The 1,270-nt window shown below is 34.2% G+C and overlaps 1 protein-coding gene across 2 annotated transcripts in view; it reads left to right on the forward strand.

Annotated features, from left to right (window-relative positions):
* Window positions 1-1,270, forward strand: part of LOC119593700 (nicotinamide phosphoribosyltransferase-like) — a gene marked incomplete at its 3' end in the record, with an annotated part of 46,779 nt that overhangs the window by 32,748 nt on the left and 12,761 nt on the right. For both annotated transcript variants that reach the window (XM_037942661.1, XM_037942659.1), the window contains 2 exon segments: window positions 137-207; window positions 927-1,089. In XM_037942661.1, the coding sequence (XP_037798589.1) occupies window positions 1,003-1,089 (87 nt within the window). In that variant the 5' untranslated portion in view covers window positions 137-207; window positions 927-1,002.

The following is a 1,270-nucleotide window of genomic DNA, read 5'->3' on the forward strand; positions in this document are numbered from 1 at the left end:
AATTGGTATTGTTTCCTTTGAATCGGCATTGTTATTGAAAAATTATACCTGATATTATTTTTGATGGCATTGCATATGGCACACTTGTAATCGCATGATATTTGATTTACGTTAATGTTTTGCCGTCCCTCTGCAGATCTCCCACCACCTTCAGTATCCACCAGGGACCACTTCGGTCTATTCCTACTTTGAGTCTAGAGGTGGAACGTAAGTATGGAGCATCCAAGTTCAATGTGAGGATTACTGCTTGATAATAGGGAGAATTAGGGTTTATTATGGATTAAGGTTATGCATTGTAGGTAGTCAATAGGTATAGCTAGTTAGGTAGATAAGTACTGTTTGTAATGTGTTTGAATTGCATAAGGTTTGCTGAGAGCTATTTACTTTTATGAAGAATGGGAGAAGCTAATGTTGTCATGGGGTTAAATGTTATTCTTTGCTGTGTTTTATAATGTTTCCAAATCCATTGTTTATGTTAATTTCTTCATATTATGTTATATCAAGAGGCAGTGGTTTGGGTGTATGTGTGTTTTTACATTTTGCAGAAAGTAAATGAGAAGTGTTTGAGCACATAGTTTAGAGTTTATCAGTCATCATTATGTTTTTACAAAAAGAAAAAAAAGTTATTCACAAGTCTATCGTGAGCCTATTTTTCTGGTAAAAATAATGTATTTATTAGTATAACCTTTAGAAATGTGTTGAAGAATTATTTACAGTCTGGAAAACATTTTTGCACATAAGAAAAGATATTCCTGTAATTGGTTTCTCTTTAGTATATTGTTATTATTGCCATAATTATAAGTTTTCTTTTTTAATGTAATAAGAATACAAATTGAAAAACAGATCAGGTAACCTCATATGAACAGTAGGAAAAACACATTCATCAATTGATCATGTTTAAATCTGTTTTCTTCCACTGGTGCTAGGTTCCCGTACACTGTCTTTTTTGGACTCCAGTACATCTTGAAGCGATGGCTGAGCGGTCCTGTAATTACAAAGGAAATGATACAAGAGGCAAAGGAGCTCTTCGCGGCTCATTTCAGGACAGATAAAGTCTTCAACGAAGAGGGGTGGAACTACATCCTGGAGGTGAGTTTTCCTTTTCTCTCTTTTTATTTACCATTCTTCTGTAAGCTTGTATGGTAAAAATAAGCAGAACAAGAAACAAAAAGTGACTGTAGCTTCTTTTATCTTAATCTTCCCTCCTCTCAGCAAAATTTCCACCAGCATCTTATCAGTTGTATATACTATGAGATTTGAGCCATTGGAT

The sequence above is a fragment of the Penaeus monodon genome, chromosome 32, assembly GCF_015228065.2.
Source record: "Penaeus monodon isolate SGIC_2016 chromosome 32, NSTDA_Pmon_1, whole genome shotgun sequence".
NCBI lineage: Eukaryota > Metazoa > Arthropoda > Malacostraca > Decapoda > Penaeidae > Penaeus > Penaeus monodon.